The sequence below is a fragment of the Oryx dammah genome, unplaced genomic scaffold, assembly GCF_014754425.2.
Source record: "Oryx dammah isolate SB20612 unplaced genomic scaffold, SCBI_Odam_1.1 HiC_scaffold_29, whole genome shotgun sequence".
In the NCBI taxonomy this organism is placed as follows: domain Eukaryota; kingdom Metazoa; phylum Chordata; class Mammalia; order Artiodactyla; family Bovidae; genus Oryx; species Oryx dammah.
The window spans coordinates 17,842,074-17,858,735 of NW_024070213.1; the positions used below are offsets into that span (position 1 = coordinate 17,842,074).

At 43.9% G+C, this 16,662-nt stretch overlaps 1 protein-coding gene across 1 annotated transcript; it reads right to left on the reverse strand.

Moving 5' to 3' along the window:
- Positions 1 to 4,855: 4,855 nt before the first annotated feature.
- On the reverse strand, positions 4,856 to 7,854 carry LOC120857971 (negative elongation factor C/D-like). The gene is made up of 2 exons (XM_040233891.1): positions 7,796 to 7,854; positions 4,856 to 6,638 (listed from the first exon to the last, which is right to left on the reverse strand). Exons 1-2 carry the CDS (start codon positions 7,852 to 7,854, stop codon positions 4,856 to 4,858), a joined length of 1,842 nt encoding a protein of 613 aa, XP_040089825.1.
- Between the last annotated feature and the right edge of the window lie 8,808 nt (positions 7,855 to 16,662).

Consider the following 16,662-nt stretch of genomic DNA (forward strand, 5'->3'; position numbering starts at 1 on the left):
CTCAAGTCTATGTCTCTAGAATTCTGAGTTCCTATATATACTGTCCAAGCACGGAAATCTAATCATAATGACATTGTTACCACCCAGACCGTGATTAGGTTAGGATTTGAATCTCCAGGCTTGTATATCCAAAATTCCAGCTCCGTATCTCTGCTTGGATGTCTCGTTAGTCATAAGTCAAACTTAAAACTCCCAACCTCAACCTCGAAGCCCCGAATTGACCCCTAACCCTCTCTCAGGCCTCCCTGTTTAAGTGAAGGCAGTTCCATTGATCCAGTTGATTGAGCCAAGAACCTCAGCTTCTACAATTGCTGTCTTTTCTCTTGGGCCAAAATCAATCTTAAAAAAAAAAAAAAAAATCGGCTTGGTCCCTTGCTAGGTTTCTGACTTCTGTTAACCCTTTCTTGTATTTCCCTGGTGGCCTAGTGGTTAAGAATCTGCCTGCTAATGAAAACATGGGTTCACTCCCTGGTCCAGAGGATTTCTCTTGCCTTGGGGGAGCTGCCCCTGTGTCCCACAACTACTGAAGCCCAGGTGTTCTAGAGCCCGTCCTCCACAAGAGAAGCCCCTGCAATGGAAACCCACTCATTGCAGCTGGAGAGTAGCCCCTGATCAACAAAACTAGAGAAAGCTAGCGTGCAAGAAAGAAAGAACTGCAAGTTCTTGGGGGGGGGGGGGGAAGCACTTTCCTGCACTCACTTTACTCCATCCCTCAGTTGCCTTGCTTTTCAGTTAACAAGCCAGTGTGGGGCCCAGCTGAAGCCTCTGCACTTGCTGTTCGTTCTGCCTACAAAGTTTTATCTCCAGAGAAATGCAAGACTTGTTCTCTTACTCTCTTCTGATTTCAAGTACTTTTATTGACAAGGCAGTGACCAGAAATGAGACTGTAGTAGGCAGTGCATGGAGATGACAGTTAAGGATTTGGGATTAGAATGTGAGGGTTAATAGACTCTTTCAGGAAGTTTGAACTTGGGCTCTGATCAAGAAAAATTTAAATTAGAGAACTGATGAGAACTCTTCAAAGCTGGAGACCAGCCAGGAACCTGAAGATGTTCCAATTCAGGCTAAGGATTTTGTGAAAAGAAAGAAAGTGAAAGTGGCATGTGACTCTTTGCGACCCCATGAATTCTCCAGGCCAAAATACTGGAGTGGGTAGCCTTTCCCTTCTCCAGGGGATCTTCCCAACCCAGGGATTGAACTCAGGTCTCCCGAATTGCAGGCAGATTCTTTACCAGCTGAACCATAAGGGAAGCCTGAGAATATTGGAGTGGATAGCCTATCCCTTCTCCAGGGGATCTTGCTGATCTTGGAATCGAATCGGGGTCTCTTGCATTGCAGGCAGATTCTTTACCAACTGAGCTAAATATTTAAGGCTATTGGGCATCCCTGATGGTTTGTAAATGATGAGGTAAACTGTGGTGAAGATGGATTGGATGAAGCAGATTAAGGGACCAAATTCTCCAAGCCAGGCTTCAGCAATACATGAACTGTGAACTTCCAGATGTTCAAGCTGGTTTCAGAAAAGACAGAGGAACCAGAGATCAAATTGCCAACATCCGCTGGATCATGGAAAGAGCAAGAGAGTTCCAGAAAAACATCTATTTTCTGCTTTATTGACTATGCCAAAGCCTTTGACTGTGTGGATCACAATAAACTGTGGAAAATTCTGAAAGAGATGGGAATACCAGACCACCTAACCTGCCTCTTGAGAAATCTGTATGCAGGTCAGGAAGCAACAGTCAGAACTGGACATGGAACAACAGACTGGTTCCAAATAGGAAAAGGAGTACATCAAGGCTGTATATTGTCTCCCTGCTTATTTAACTTATATGCAGAGTACATCATGAGAAACCCTGGACTGGAAGAAACACAAGCTGGAATCAAGATGGCCGGGAGAAATATCAATAACTTCAGATATGCAGATGACACCACCCTTATGGCAGAAAGTGAAGAGGAGCTAAAAAGCCTCTTGATGAAAGTGAAAGAGGAGAGCGAAAAAGTTGGCTTAAAGGAGGGGGGTTCATGTTTGGGAACGCATGTACACCCGTGGTGTAATAAAGGAGAGAGTTAGTTTTCTTTAAAATAAATTTTTTTTTAACTTGGTTGTAGCAGGTCCTTGGGCTTCCCAGGTGGCACTAGTGGTAAAGAGTCCCCTCTCCACCCCCTGAAAAATGCAGGAGATGTAGGAGACTCAGGTTCGACCCCTGGGTTGGGAAGATTCCCCTGGAGGAGGAAATGGCCACCCACTCCAATCTTTTTGCCTGGAGAATCTCATGGACAGAGGAGCCTGGCGGGCTACAGTCCATAAGGTCACATGGAGCTGGACGTGACTGAAGTGACTTAGCACCCACGCAGGCGTTGGGTCTTTAGCTGTGGCACGGGTGATCTGGTTCCCTGACCAGGGATCAAACCCAGGCCCGCTGCACTAGAAGTGCAGGTATTAATATTGGGCCATCAAGAAAATCCTTTGTCAAACAAGTTTTCACTGTCTTGTAAAATTATACATTCTCTTATCCTTCATATACACATGGAGACCTTCTTCCATACATGTATCAGGAGACATGAAGAAGAATATGGTAGCATTCATGGTTTGAAACATCAGAAGGGGGAATAATATAGTCAAAAGGAAGCTAATGAATTAAAGTTAATTCGGGTCCTTGGTTGGGGCTTCCCTGGTAGCTCAGCTGGTAAAGCTGAGCTGCAGTGTAGGAGACCTCACTTGAATCCCTGGATCAGGAAGATCCCCTGGAGAAGGGAACAGCTACCCACTCCAGTATTCTTGCTTGGAGAAGCCCCATGGACAGAGGAGCCTGGCATGGGGTCACAAAGAGTTGGATATGACTGAGCGACTCTCACTTTCAAGGACTCGGTTGATTATAGAAGCATCATTTTGGGTAAAAAGAGCAAGTCTTGAAATACATAATCTTCAAAAATCAAATAATATTATTGAAGGATGCATAAATACGTGATTTAAAAAGCTATAAAACTGAGGGAAGGATAAAGGAAATTCAGGAAGATGGTTGGAAAAACAGACTAAGATAAAGGAGACATACAGATGAGCTGATGAAATGTGTAGGTAAAAGTATGTGTTGGTAATGTTATACGACTTCTGCTTTAGACTGACCTTTTTTTTTTTTTTTTTTTTTTTACTGACATGTAATTCTCTATAAGCTGCACATTTTTTGTAGGCTCAGTAGTTGTAGTACATGGGCTTAGTGGCTCCACAGCCTGTGGTAGCCTCCTGGGGCTAGAACATGTTCCCTGCATTGGCAGATTCTTATCCTTATTCACTGTGCCACGAGGGAAGTCCCCTCATTTTACTTTGATTGGATTTAATATATTCATAAAAACTATTTGAAAACATAAGTCTTTTGAGATGGCATGTTTTTAAAATTGTGTGCTAAGTCGCCCCAGTAGTGTCTGACTCTGTGTGACCCTATGGACTGTAGCTTGCCAGGCTCCTCTGTCCATGGGATTCTCCAGGCAAGAATACTGGAGTGAGTTGCCATTTCCTTCTCCAGGGGATCTTCCCAACCCAGGGATCAAACCCACGTCTCTTATGTCTCCTGCATTACCACTAGTGCCATCTTAAGTAATTTATTTTCCTGTCTGCACCAAGTGACTTGCCAAATCTTAGTTCTCTGACCAGAGATTGGACCTGTGGCCTTGCCAGTAAGAGAAGGGAGTCTTAACCACTGGGCTCCCAAGGAATTCCTGAGGCCACATGTCTCTCGGAGAAGGCAATGGCACCCCACTCCAGTACTCTTGCCTGGAAAATCCCAGGGACGGCGGAGCCTGGTGGGCTGCAGTCCATGGGGTCGCTAAGAGTCAGGCATGACTGAGAGACTTCACTTTCACTTTTCTCTTTCCTGCATTGGAGAAGGCAATGGCAACCCACTCCAGTGTTCTTGCTTGGAGAATCCCAGGGACGGGGGAGCCTGGTGGGCTGCCGCCTATGGGGGTCGCACAGAGTCGGACACGACTGAAGCGACTTAGCAGCAGCAGCAGCAGCAGAATGTCTCTAAGTTGAAAAAAAAGACATCAAAGTTATTGAATTTGTAACTTGAACTTCATTGTTCTGATTTTGTTCAAAATATAGAGAATAAAATAAGTATTACTCATGATATACATGTTGCCAAGTAATAATGCTTATGACAAAAATCAACAGGTAAAGAATGTAAAGTACAAAGAATTTGTATTACTAAAATTTCGATGATCACTATCCCAGCACAGGACTGGTCAAAATGACTCTAATTTCCACATATTTGAAAGCATTGTTTTCCCACATTATCTTTCCAGTTATCAAATAGAGTCATATAATTGTCTTCTGATAATTCACAATAGAGACAGTAAATGCTTCCTTGAAAATCTTTGTTTACCTGCCCAGAGACTTGAGTGTCTGGGTGCATTAGTGGGTTCAATGGCATGTGCTCAGTTTTACATGTAGAGATTCTGATACTGGTGGTAGACTTACATTTAATCCTGCCTCTTGAATCTGGGGTGACAGTATTTCTTGAAAACTTGGAAAGTCGTTTGACTTTTTGTTATTTATTTTTTGGACCCAAGTGCTTTATTTACACAGTAGAAAGCCAACACCAGAATGTACACTTTCCAACTGTACAAAGACTTTTAATTTGTTCTTGGAAAATTAAAGCAATTACAATAATATGAAATAAACAATCAGGTCTTGTGAAAAAAGCTAAGTTAACTTTTTTACAAAAGTTCTCCACCTCCTCCCACCAGAACCCATTTCCAAGGTGTTGACTGGGCCTCTCGTCACCTGTAGCTTCTGCAAAAGGATTCTCCACAGTGGGTCTGCTGGAATGTTCTGCTGGGGGTTTGGGGTTGCTCTGACTCAGTCCAGCAGCATGAAGTTAGACTGGCAGTGAGCTATGAACTCCATCACAGGCTCATGTTCACCCGCCCTTTTCAAGGTGCTAGCAATGCTGTCGTTTTCCAGGATGGGCAGGAAAAGCCTCACAAAGTCAGAGGTGTAGGGAGGGATGATCATATCCAGCACCTCGGTCACAAAGTAGCGGATGAGAGACAGGTCGGTATCCAGCTTCTCCAGATACCTGCGGATGTAGGCAACCACGGGGAGCACATGGCCGCAACTCAGCAGGTGCACCATCCTGTCCAGGAGGGTCTTCTTCACCTCGAGCTGCTTCATGGCATCTAGCTCGGAGTACTTGGTCTCCAAGAGCTTGATCAGCAGTTGCAAGACGTGGGGGTGCAGGAGGGGATGGTAGGTGCTGACCTCGTCCAGCAGGGCCAGGGGCACCAGAGTGGGGTGGGTGTGCTGCTCGAAGAATGTGGGCTTTGACACGGTCCAGTCCACCCACGTCAGCACACCCACCGCCACCACTGGAAATCTGATGCACCTATAGAGGGTGCCCAGCTCGGCCAGGAGCTCTCTTGCTCCTATGTTCTCAGCACAGCACAAACTGTGAACAGTTTCAATAGCCTTCACCGTTGCCTTCAGCTCATCTTGACTGATGCTCAGGCGTTTGTTCTTCTTCCAGACCTCCACCACACTGGCCGCGTAGGCCAAGAGATGGATATACTTGTGCTTGTGGTCTGGGTTGATCCTGGCCCCGGGTTTAAAGAGTGATTGCATGAACAGGTCCAGGAAAGCGGGCATCCGGATGAGCTCGACAGGAGGCGGGTCCTTGCTGGTAACAAATAGGTTGTAGAGGACGGTGATGTCGGCTGGATTCAGGGCCCCCTTGGACAGCATGGCCCCCAGGGCCTGGCACAGCCTGGGGTAGGAGGCGGCTCTGCCCAGGGCAAGTGGGATGCGACTGGCATCGTGGCCACTCTCCTGGGCAAAGCGCTGGACTTCCTGTGCGACCCTGCGCACTGCCCCGCCCCGCTGGTCTTTCTGGGCCAGCACGGCCATCAGGACCTGAGCCAGCAGGTACGTGTGCTCCCCGTGGCACACCATCTTAGAAAACTGAGGCAGATTTTCTGCAAGGTGGGCTTCTCCTCCATCCAAAATGGTAGCTAGAGAGCTCCCGAGAACTCTAGAGAACACTTCCAGCTGCTGGCAGGCTGCCACCACGCCAGTGATCTCGCCTTGGTATCCTGCATCAGAAATGAGCTTGACCATGAATTTCAGCATCAGACAGTCTGGGTGCACTTCCGTCAGCCGGTAAACAAGATCCCTCCAGGTGGGATATGCAATCATTTGTTCCAGCCAGGCGGGGGCTGCCCCTTCGTTTGTAAAGATAGAATCTGCTTTGCGGGGGTCAAAGTGTTGCATCACTAAGTTCTTGAAGTGGTTTTCCACAGTTTCCTGAACCTGCACTGGTTCCATCCCGGTCTGAATGAGCCACTGGGCCAGCAGGTTGATGGTCTGGGCCACAGCTGTATAGTTGTCTGATAAGAGGCGGATCACCTCCTCTGGAGACCCTCCTGCCTGGAAATATCTCATCAAAGTGTTGAAGACAGAAGGCTCCATGATATAATCTGGGGTAGAAAATTTCCGCAGGCATTCTTGCTGGACCTGGGCGTCTTCTTCTCCCAGCACACCATCTTCTGGCTGCTGGTCACCCCACTCGGGAGGGCTCCCGAAGTCATCCTGGTCTGTGTCCATGCTGGTGCCAGGCATGGCCCCCACTGGACTCTTCCGAAGCTGCCTGCTTAGGAAGGGATACCAGGATTATGGTCACCTCTGTCTTCTTTTCAAGGCTTTGGTATGTAAAACTGATGTTTCTTTTTCAAAAATGTTTATTAGTTTTTCTATTTGGCTGTACCAGGTCTTAGTTGGGGCATGCAGGACCTAGTTCCCTAACCAGGTAATGAACCCTGGCCCCCTGAGTTGGGAGCACAGAGTCTTAGCCACTGGACCATCACAGAGTCACCAAATGGATGTTTCTTGATAGGAATATGAATTTACTGATTAGATCATAGGAGGGCAAGTTTCTTCTGTCTACTCTTGGAATTGCAGTCTGATGTTCCAGAGGTCATTTCATTGGCCAGTTGAGATGCTTCTCTATAATGATCACGTGTTAAATTTATACTCTGATAAAATTACTATTTTCAAAAATTTGGAAAAACTTTACTTTCTCCAGACAACTAATATATTCTCTCAAAGATTAATCACCTGTGTCTTTAAGCTCTGACACTCTAGAGAGTAATCAGTAATCCTTAATCAACTTTTGACTCAAAACTAGTTACTATGCTCAAATAGTTCTTATTTTTTATACTATTGCTATGCCTTTTCTTTCAATGACTCTTCCATTCAATTTGGACATTTAAAATCAATTTTATTATTTTTGTTTTCTTCGTATTACATATTTATTCACTTCACTATAATTTGAGCACTTTTCTGTGTACCAGGCAGTTGTCTGTGTGTACAGTGAAAGGTTTAGGTTTTTTACTAAAAACAAAGGTAAGTTTGCATGGAAAAGTAACAGAAAATGGTTTTCTTTGAAAAAGATTGTGCCTGTCAAGGGAGAATGGCTAGACAGGATCTACCGGGGACAAGGAGGCAGTAGGTGGACAGGTGTTAGTTAGGCTGGCAGTGGATGTGGGCTTTAGGGAGTGGGAAGCGAGGGGGGGAATAGAGGACTGAGTGAGTGTTTCATTCACTTTCTTCAACAGATTTTCAAAGATGAAGGTTTACATGAGGGGAGACAGAAGAAAACCAAAAACAAAAGGCTTGGTAACTTACAGGGATATGGCCTTCGGGGAACAGGAGGACCACAGGGAGCACACAAGCTCCTCAGTAGCAGGTTGATCCACAGTCTATCCCAGCTCCTGAAAAATAAGAAAAAGAGCAGTTCAAACTCACTGCTGGTAAGGTTTGTGGTTAGGATCCACGCTCAGCTCTGCCACACTAAAAGCCCTCATTATTATACGGTGGAATAAGACGCAGCAGTAAACAAAGAAACAAACTGAAGCTCCAGTCCTTTGGCCACCACATGCGAAGAGTTGACTCATCGGAAAAGACCCTGATGCTGGGAAGGACTGGGGGCAGGAGGAGAAGGGGACGACCGAGGATGAGAGGACTGGATGGCATCACCGACTCGATGGACAGGGGTTTGGGTGAACTCCGGGAGTTGGTGATGGACAGGGAGGGCTGGCGTGCTGTTCATGGGGTCGCAAAGAGTCGAACACGACTGAGCGACTGAACTGAACTGAACTGAAAAAAATATGTGTGAAGTAGGACATGAAATGACATCCCAGCTATATTTGAGATACATCAGATTAACACAGTAGAATAAGTTTCTTAAATTGAAAAACAGATCCGATGAATATTCACGTAATCAGAGGGCTTCCCTGGGAAATTCTACTAACATTCAAATAATAGTTAAACCTTTCACAAACTCTCCCCAAGTACAGAAGAACAAGAAAGACTTCCAGCTCACTCTAAGAGGCCAGTATTCATTACCCTGTGTTAACAGTTAGGGTCCTACTAGAGAAACCGAACCTCATGTATTACGAGATTTCTTACAAGGAATTGGCTTACACGACTGAGGGAACTGTCTAGGCAAGCCTGAGATCCTTGGGGCAGCCTCAGAAAAGGCAGACTGGCATTCTTTGGTACCAAGGATGCTACTCTCCACAGACAGAATGTGTTCTCTTTAGGGAAACCTCAACTCGACTCTTAAAGCCTTCGTTAATTAGATCAGGCTAATTGGTTTATCAAGGATCATCTTGCTTCTTTAAAGTCAATTGATACAGATTTTAATTACATCAAAAAATACCTGAAATATAACTATATCCTCCAAGTTTCCACAAAACCACACCTTGATGCCTGAGCCACACAGAGGAATCCCAAGAAAGCTACTGACTAATATCCTTTTTGAATACAGGGGAAAAAAATCTTAAACAAAATCCCCACAATCTGAATCAGGCAAAGTAAGGATTATACACCATGACTCAGCAGAATTTGTATCAGAATTGTGAGGTTGATTAGATTTATGAAAAACAATCAATGTAACGTGTCAATAGAGTAAGGGACAAAAACCATATCATCATCTCAACGGAGGCTGAAAAAACTGTTTCTAAAAGTTAGAGTTGCCATATAAGGAGTTGTGTTCGACACTTGTGACCCCATGGACTAAAGCCCACCAGGCTCCTCTGTCCATGAATTTCTCCAGGCAAGAGTACTGCCATTTCCTTCTCCAGGAGATCTTCCCAACCCAGGGATTTAACCCCAGTCTCCTAATATTGCAGGCAGATTCTTTACCAACTGGGCCACCTGAGAAGCCCTGTGGCTCAGCCAGTCCTTTCAGATCGCATATGCAAGAGAAATGACAACCTAGCTCCACACAAAATACTTCTCAGGTGAGCATAGCAATGTCACTCATAATGGCTACAAGGTAGAAACACCCAAATGTCCATCAACTGATGAATGGATGAACAAAGCATGGTATACAGTGGAATGTTACCTAGTCATGAAGAGGAATAAAATACTAACTCGTGTTCAGCATGGATGGAAAGTTGCAAAGTGAAAGAATCCAGGTACAAGAGGTCATATACTATATCATCCACTTAAATGAAACAGTCAGTGTGGGTAAATTTGTAGAGATAGAAAATCAATTAGAGGTTGTCAGGAAATAGTGTGGGGCGAGATGGAAAGTGTCTGCTAATAGACTCCTTTTAGAGTGATGAAAATGCTCTGGAATTAGATAGTGGGGTGGCTGTACAACATTATGAATATGCTAACAAACTACTGAATTTTATACTTTAAAAGAGTGAATTTTATGGTTTGGACATTGTGTCCAGTTTTTTAAAGTGCTCACATAGTCCAGGAGTATAGACGAGATTTCAACTAAATTGCTTAGGCATATGAAACAATTATTTATATTTAAATAAGCTAACAATTATATTTTAAAAATTGCAACTTCAAATTTGTAGGATTCAAATAATTAGTTATAACTGTCATTTAATATAACTAATATGATTGGTTATATTAGTCTCCTTTGTCATTTCCATCCACCATATAGACAAACAAATTATTACCAGGTTTGGGAGGAAAAGACAAAACTCCACTGAATATCACAAGGCTCTTTTGCTATCACCCCATTTTTAACATTTCTTTTATAGGAAAACTCTTTTAAAAAGTTCTTTGTCTTTGCTGTGTGGTGATCTTTTTTTCCTGCACATTCTCTCTTTAATTTACCTCAATCAAGCCTCACTTGCAACCTACATAGACACCCAACCTGTGAAAGTCACAAATCCATGATCTTAACATTGCAAAAATCTAGTGATCATTTCCCAGCCCTCTCTTACTTGGAATATCTGGAGCTCTGTCCACCTTGAAAGGCTTTCTTCTCAGGACTCCCAGGACCCAGTCCTCTCCTGAGATTTGCTCTTTGTCAGTGGCCGCTCCTTCCAAGTGTTCTTTGCTTCTTCTCCTTCTCTCTTCCTCTCTCCAACTGTGAACCTATTGCGTCTTGCAAGGTGACATCTCCAGAGCTCTGCAATCCTATATATACTGTCCAGGCATGAAAATCTAATCATAATGATTTTTTTACTACCCACACAGTGATTAGATCTGGATTTGAATCTTCAGCCTTGTATATCCAAAGTCCCAGCTCGGTATCCCTGCTTGAGTGTCTTATAGGTCATAAGTCAAACTTAAAACTCCCCACCTCAATCCTGAAGTCCAGCCCTGACCCTCTCAGGCCTCACAGCTTAAGTAAAGCCGATTCCATTAGTCCAGTTGATTGAGTCAAGAGCCTTAGTATTTCTGACTCCTCTCCTTTCTCTTGGTCCAAGCTCAACTTGTGAGAAGAAAATCTAACTTGGCCCCTTGCTGTTTCTAACTTCTGTTAACACTTTCCTTCCTGCATATGACCCAACAAGCCCACTCCTGAGTATATATCTGAATAAAAACATAATTTGAAAGGATATGTGCTCCCCTATTCATAAATGTCCATTGACAGAGGAATGAATAACGAAGATGTAGGGTATATATATGATGGAATATTGCTCAGCCATAAAAAAAGAACAAAACAATGCCATTTGCAATGATATGGATGGACCTAGAAACTGTCATAATGAGTGAAGTAGGTCAGACAGAGGAAGACAAATATATGATATTGCTAATATATGAAATCTAAAAAAAAAAAAAAACCCTGCAGATGAACCTATTTACAAAACAGAAATTGAGTCACAGACATAGAAAAGAAATTTATGGTTACCAAAGGTGTGGGGAGGGATAAATTAGGAGATTGGGATTGACATATATACACTAATATATACAAAGTAGGTAACTAATAAGAACCTGATGTATAGCACAGGAATGTCATTCAGTACTCTGTGATGATCTATATGGAAATGGAATCTAAGAAGGAGAGGGTATATGTATAACTGTCTCACTTTGGTGTATAGCAGAAATTAACACAACATTCTAAATCAACTATACTCCAATAAAAAATTAAAACAAAACCCAAAACCACTTTCCTTCACTCACTCTGCTCCATCCTCTCTGGATGCTTTGCTGTTCAGCTAACAAGCCAGGCACCGTCCCAGTTTAGGCCTTTGCACTTGCCGTTTGCTCTGCCTAGAAAGTTATTTCTCCAGATTAAAAGCAAGACTTGTTCTCTCATCTTCTTCTGGTTTCTTTTCAAGTACTTTTAGTCACAAGGCATGTGACCAGAAATGAGACTGGAGTTGGTGGTTGGAGAAGACGATCAGGGGTTTGGGATTAGAGTGTGAGGATTAATGGAATCTCCCAGGTTTGTCTTAAAAAAAGCAAATGTGTGTTTGCCTGTGTCAGATCTTAGTTGTGGCACACAGGATTATTGCTGTGTCCTGAAGAATATTTCGTTGCAGCACCTGGACTCTCTAGTTGTGTGTGGGCTTCTGTACTGTCAGAGTGTGGGCTCCCTGTAGTAGACACAGGCTTACTTGCCCTGAGGTATGTGGGATCTTCCCGAACCCATGTCTCCTGCATTGGCAGGCAGATTCCCAACCACTGGAATTATTTCACACAATGCTTTATTTTCTACCCTCACATATCTGTAAACTCCCATTGAGAAGCCTTCCTGATCTCTCACTATTAAGTAATTTATCCATTCAAAATGATTTATGGGGCAAAAAAGAATATTTTCCTCTTACTAAATATTTTTCAAAGTATTGGGATCCCCTGGTGGCTCAGACAGTAAAGAATCTGCCTGCAGTGCAGAAGACTTGGGTTCGATCCCTGGGTCAGGAAGATCCCCTAGAGAAGGGAATGGCAACCCACTCCAGTAGTCTTGCCTGAAAATCCCATGGACAGAGGAGCCTGGCAGGCTACCGTCCATGGGGTCACATAGAGTTGGATAAGTTTTAGTGATTACATAATAACCTATTCTGTGGTCAAGGAAAACAACAGAATGGGAAAGACTAGAGATCTCTTCAAGAAAATTAGAGATACCAAGGGAACATTTCATGCAAAGATGGGCTCAATAAAGGACAGAAATGGTATGGACCTAACAAAAGCAGAAGATATTAAGAAGAGGTGGCAAGAATACACAGAAGAACTGTACAAAAAAGATCTTCACTACCCAGATAATCATGATGGTGTGATCACTCACCTAGAGCCAGACATCCTGGAATGGAAGCCAAGTGGACCTGAGAAAGCATCACTATGAATAAAGCTAGTGGAGGTGATGGAATTCCAGTGGAGCTATTTCAAATCCTGGAAGATGATGCTATGAAAGTGCTGCACTCAATATGCCAGCAAATATGGAAAACTCAGCAGTGGCCACAGGACTGGAAAAGGCCAGTTTTCATTCTAATCCCAAAGAAAGGCAATGCCAAAGAATGCTCAAACTACTGCACAATTGCACTCATCTCACATGCTAGTAAAGTAATGCTCAAAATTCTCCAAGCCAGGCTTCAGCAGTACGTGAACCGTGAAATTCCAGATGTTCAAGCTGGTTTTAGAAAAGGCAGAGGAACCAGAGATCAAATTGCCAACATCCGCTGGATCATAGAAAAAGCAAGAGAGTTCCAGAAAAACATCTATTTCTGCTTTATTGACTATGCCAAAGCCTTTGACTGTGTGGATCACAATAAACTGTGGAAAATTCTGAAAGAGATGGGAATACCAGACCACCTGACCTGCCTCTTGAGAAACCTATATGCAGGTCAGGAAGCAGTTAGAACTGGACATGGAACAACAGACTGGTTCCAAAAAGGAAAAGGAGTACGTCAAGGCTGTATATTGTCACCCTGCTTATTTAACTTCTTTGCAGAGTACATCACGAGAAATGCTGGGCTGGAAGAAGCACAAGCTGGAATCAAGATTGCTGGGAGAAATATCAATAACCTCAGATATGCAGATGACACCACCCTTATGGCAGAAAGTGAAGAGGAACTAAAAACCCTCTTGATGAAACTGAAAGAGGAGAGTGAAAAAGTTGGCTTAAGTCTCAACATTCAGAAAATGAAGATCATGGCATCCGGTCCCATCACTTCATGGGAAATAGATGGGGAAACAGTGTCAGACTTTATTTTTCTGAGCTCCAAAATCACTGCAGATGATGACTGCAGCCATGAAATTAAAAGACGCTTACTCCTTGGAAGAAAAGTTATGACCAACCTAGATAGCATATTCAAAAGCAGAGACATTACTTTGCCAACAAACGTCCGTCTAGTCAAGGCTATGGTTTTTCCTGTGGTCATGTATGGATGTGAGAGTTGGACTGTGAAGAAACCTGAGTACTGAAGAATTGATCCTTTTGAACAGTGGTGTTAGAGAAGACTCTTGAGAGTCCCTTGGACTGCAAGGAGATCCAACCAGTCCATTCTAAAGGAGATCAGTCCTGGGTATTCATTGGAAGGACTGACGCTGAAGCTGAAACTCCAGTACTTTGGCCACCTCATGCGAAGAGTTGACTCATTGGAAAAGAGTCTGATGCTGGGAGGGATTGGGGGCAGGAGGAGAAGGGGACGACAGAGGATGAGATGGCTGGATGGCATTACCGACTCGATGGACATGAGTTTGAGCAACCTCCAGGAGTTGGTGATGGACAGAGAAACCTGGCTTGCTGCAATCCACGGGGTCTCAAAGAGTCAGACATGACTGAGCGACTGAACTGAACTGAACATGCTTCAAGAAGGTGGTGTCCACTGGCTTATGCTCAGGATGAGAACTCTTTTTCGCCATGTTTCTGTCATCCAGTGTCCCATTCCTGGCAGTTTCAATAGTATGAGTTATGGTGAACGGTTGCGCAAGCAGTGAGAATCCTGCAGTTCATTTTCGGAAAGCCTTAACCAGTCCTGGCAGGTTAGACATGAGGACACAGTTCTGTGGTGCTGGGTAGGAAGGAGGACTTGTGCTGTAAGAGTAGGTTAAAAGCCACACGTGAGAGCTTGACAGTGTGAGATGATGTTATTCCTGGTTAGTTGTACTGAGCAAGTGCTTAGTCACTCAGTCATATCAGACTCTTGCAGCCCCATGGATTGTAGCTCGCCAGGTTCCTCTGTCTATGGGATTTCCCAGGCAAGAATAGTAGCATGGGTTGCCATTTCCTCCTTCAGGGGATCTTCCCCACCCAGGGATCTTCCCCACCCAGGGATCAAACCCTGGTCTCCCAAGTGTCTGGCATCTCCTGCGTTAGCAGGCAGTTTCTTTACAACTAGCACCACCAGCACTTGTACTGTAATTTGATGAAAGTCATTGGGTAGGAGAAAGCAATTTCAAGGGTCTATCATTTTTTAATCTTAATCCAGGTTTCATGTTGGTTGTGGCTCTCAGAATGGTTAGTGCCAACAGTTAAGGCTTAGAGTCCTAGTGACCTTGTGTTTATTAGAGATTTTAGCTCTTTTGCTCTTTCACGTCCCTTTGTTCTTGACTATATCAGTACATTAAGTATAAAAATGATAGTGTGGGACTTCCCTGGTGGTACAGTTGTTAAGACTCCATGCTTCCACTGCAAATGGCACAGGTTTGATCCCTGATTGGGGAAGTAAGTTCCCACATGTTTCAAGGTGTGGCCAAAAAATAATAAATATGATAGTGCAAAAATGATTGTACACTAAAATTACAGAGTTTTGTTACTCTGAGCTATTTTCTTCTGCCTCTGACTGTTTCTGGTATGAAAACAGATGGCCTCCAGTGAGAAATTATTAAGCTATTTCTTTTTAACTAAAATTAAACCATCTTCAAAAATAGACTTTTATACATTCATGAAAGAAACACTTATTCACAAGATGATATGAATGGATCATATGGATTTTTTAATTGTATGAAATTCATTGAAAAGTGAGAAAGGACCTACAGGGTTGGCCTCACTGTCTACACTAGCTACCTGATTTCCTACATGGTGACTTTAAGAAATAAGGCATCCTAATTTGCATAAAATTTGGGACAAGCTTAATTGATCAACCCTCCTTTACTCATATACTCAGACCACATGTATAAAATGGGGGAGTGATAATCTGAGACCCCATCAAATAATACTCTATTCATGCAAATTTTGTCATTGCACAAGTCAATTTGGGTATTTTTGTTGTTGTTGTTCTTAGTTCAAGTTTGACTTGATACATTTTTTACATCCCAAGGAAAGATACTGGGGAATATGTGGGAGGGGCAAGTTTAGCCCTGTTGCTGTAGGGCTGCTCTGCAGGCCTGCCCACTCCCTCTCACATGGAAAGTGAAAGTGTTAGTCTCTTAGTCCTGTCTGACTCTTTGTGACCCCATGGACTGTAGACCAATTTCATGGACTTTGAATACCAGACTTCTCTGTCCATGGAATTTTCCAGGCAAGAATACTGGAGTGCGTTGCCTTTCCCTTGCTCTAGGGGATCTTACCAACCCAGGGATAAAACCTGGGCCTCCCGTATTGCTGGCAAATTCTTTACCATCTGAGCCACCAGGAAAGCACATCCCTCTTCCATGCTAGGGCTCAATTCTAATGTCCTCCCTCATCCCTGCAGTGGTCTTTTCTCAGATGTGACTGGTTCTCAGCTGTGTACCACCAGGACAAGAACCGGCCCCCATCTGTCTGGGCTTGTGTGCCTGACTGTCAGCGCCCAGGCTGGGCTGATCTTGTCGCCTTCCCCTCACTGTGACCAAGCACCAGACACTTAGTTGATTTTGATGGTGTTTTTCCCCATTTGATTAACACTCTCCTTTATCTTTCACTAAAAAGAGAGAGAGACTGGGGAGCTATTCCCTCTGTCTTTCCCAGCTTTGAAGTCACAGTCACGGTGGCAAGCCCTGATCCCAAATTGCCCTACAACCCTTACATGCACCCTCAGTTCCCCTTCCCTCATTGTGATCTGAAACCTTGTCAAAATCTAAACCGAAGACTATATTGCGGTCACAATCTATGAAGGCCAATCTTGCTTTGTGGTTGTTCAGCCGCTCAGTGGTGTCTGACTCTTTGTGACCCCATGGACTGCAGCACACCATGCTTCCCTGTCCTTCACCATCTCCCAGAGTTTGCTCAAGCTCATGTCCATTGAATCAGTGATGCCATCCAACCATCTCATCCTCTGTCATCTCCTTCTCCTTCCCTCAGTCTTTCCCAGCATCGGGGTTTTTTCCAGTGAGTCAGCTCTTTGCATCAGGTGGCCAAAGTATTGGAGCTTCAGCATCAGCATCAGTCCTTCCAAAGAATATTCAGGGTTGATTTCCTTTAGGATTGACTGGCTTGGTCTCCCAGTCCAAGAGAGTCTCCAGAGTCCTCCAACACCACAGTTCAAAAGCATCAA

Excerpts from the sequence above, each read along its gene's own strand:
- LOC120857971 (XM_040233891.1), bottom strand. The coding sequence starts at position 7,854 with ATGAGGGCTTTTAGTGTGGCAGAGCTGAGCGTGGATCCTAACCACAAA. Across the intron at positions 6,639-7,795 it reads AACCACAAACCTTACCAGCA|GCAGCTTCGGAAGAGTCCAG; the intron begins GTGAGTTTGAAC and ends CTTCCTAAGCAG.